This window comes from Octopus bimaculoides, chromosome 19 (assembly GCF_046866305.1).
Source record: "Octopus bimaculoides isolate indiv1 chromosome 19, ASM4686630v1, whole genome shotgun sequence".
Taxonomy (NCBI): Eukaryota; Metazoa; Mollusca; class Cephalopoda; order Octopoda; family Octopodidae; genus Octopus; species Octopus bimaculoides.
In genome coordinates, this window is record NC_142946.1 from 26,485,069 (window position 1) to 26,486,120 (window position 1,052).

Genomic DNA, 1,052 nt, shown 5'->3' on the forward strand with positions numbered 1-1,052 from the left:
TCAGCATAGACACAAAATTTTCGAAAAGACAGCCACATTTACTGTTAGATTTAATTTTGTTTATTGATTTTGTAAAAATGTTCAATGACTGATTTACATTTTTGGCCACGAGGTTATGCCTGTGTAGCACACAGTGTATAACTAGAATTTGGGAGCACAACTTTTTAAAATGAGAGATAAATCGTTTGTGTCTCCCAACTATAGACATTACACCATCAGTAGCACATGAAACAAAATTTTCATATGGAATTTCTTTTTCTTCAAAAAAACTTTTCACTGCAGAAAATATAGAAGCTCCCGTTGTGTCAGTCTCCAAAGGTTTTACAAATAATAAATCTTCTTGTAATGTACAGTTTCTATCAATATATCATACATATCATCCCATTAAAAGGGCCTTATTGTCAATAACTGTGCTTTCGTCAGTTGGAATAGAAAAAATCGTTGTTTTCAATCTTTGAATTAGAATGTCTTCGATATGATCTGACATTTCATCAATTCTCCTACGGATAAAATCATTACTTAAAGGTAGAGCTTTAATGATAGATGAAGGATCTTGATTCATAACTTCTGATATTACTGTTTCTGCTGCAGGCACAATAAACTCTTCAGCTACCGTATGTACAATTTTGTAGGAAGTAATTAGTCCACCGTCATTAATTTTTGTCTGTTTCTTAAATAATGATTTAACTGTACTCCGATTTTCAAAATCAGTTTTCAATCCCTCAAAATATTTGATAGGCTTACCGACTTTTTCGGGATGTTTTCTTCTCATGTCGTCAGAGAGTCGAGAAGGTGTCATGGCTTCATTAGACAAAGACTCATGACACACGATATAAAAGAGCTGCTTTGGTCTGTAGAGTTCTTGATAAAACCATATTGTAAGTACTCATCGATATGTTGTCGACGCTTCTTTTTCGCCGAGCCTGCCATAAAAAGTGGGTGAGAATGAATGCAAATTAGTAAACACTAAACTATTATATCTGCGTCCGACGGTTAAGAGAAAGAACTTCAAATCCAGGTGAGCGCCGTGTATTCAATGAATCACGTAGTCC

The 1,052-nt window shown here is 34.5% G+C and overlaps 1 protein-coding gene across 1 annotated transcript; it reads right to left on the reverse strand.

Moving 5' to 3' along the window:
• Positions 1-376: 376 nt before the first annotated feature.
• On the reverse strand, positions 377-799 carry LOC149131797 (protein ZBED11-like). The gene has a single exon (XM_089337830.1). The coding sequence runs from the start codon at positions 797-799 to the stop codon at positions 377-379; it is 423 nt and encodes a 140-aa protein (XP_089193956.1).
• Positions 800-1,052: the final 253 nt, after the last annotated feature.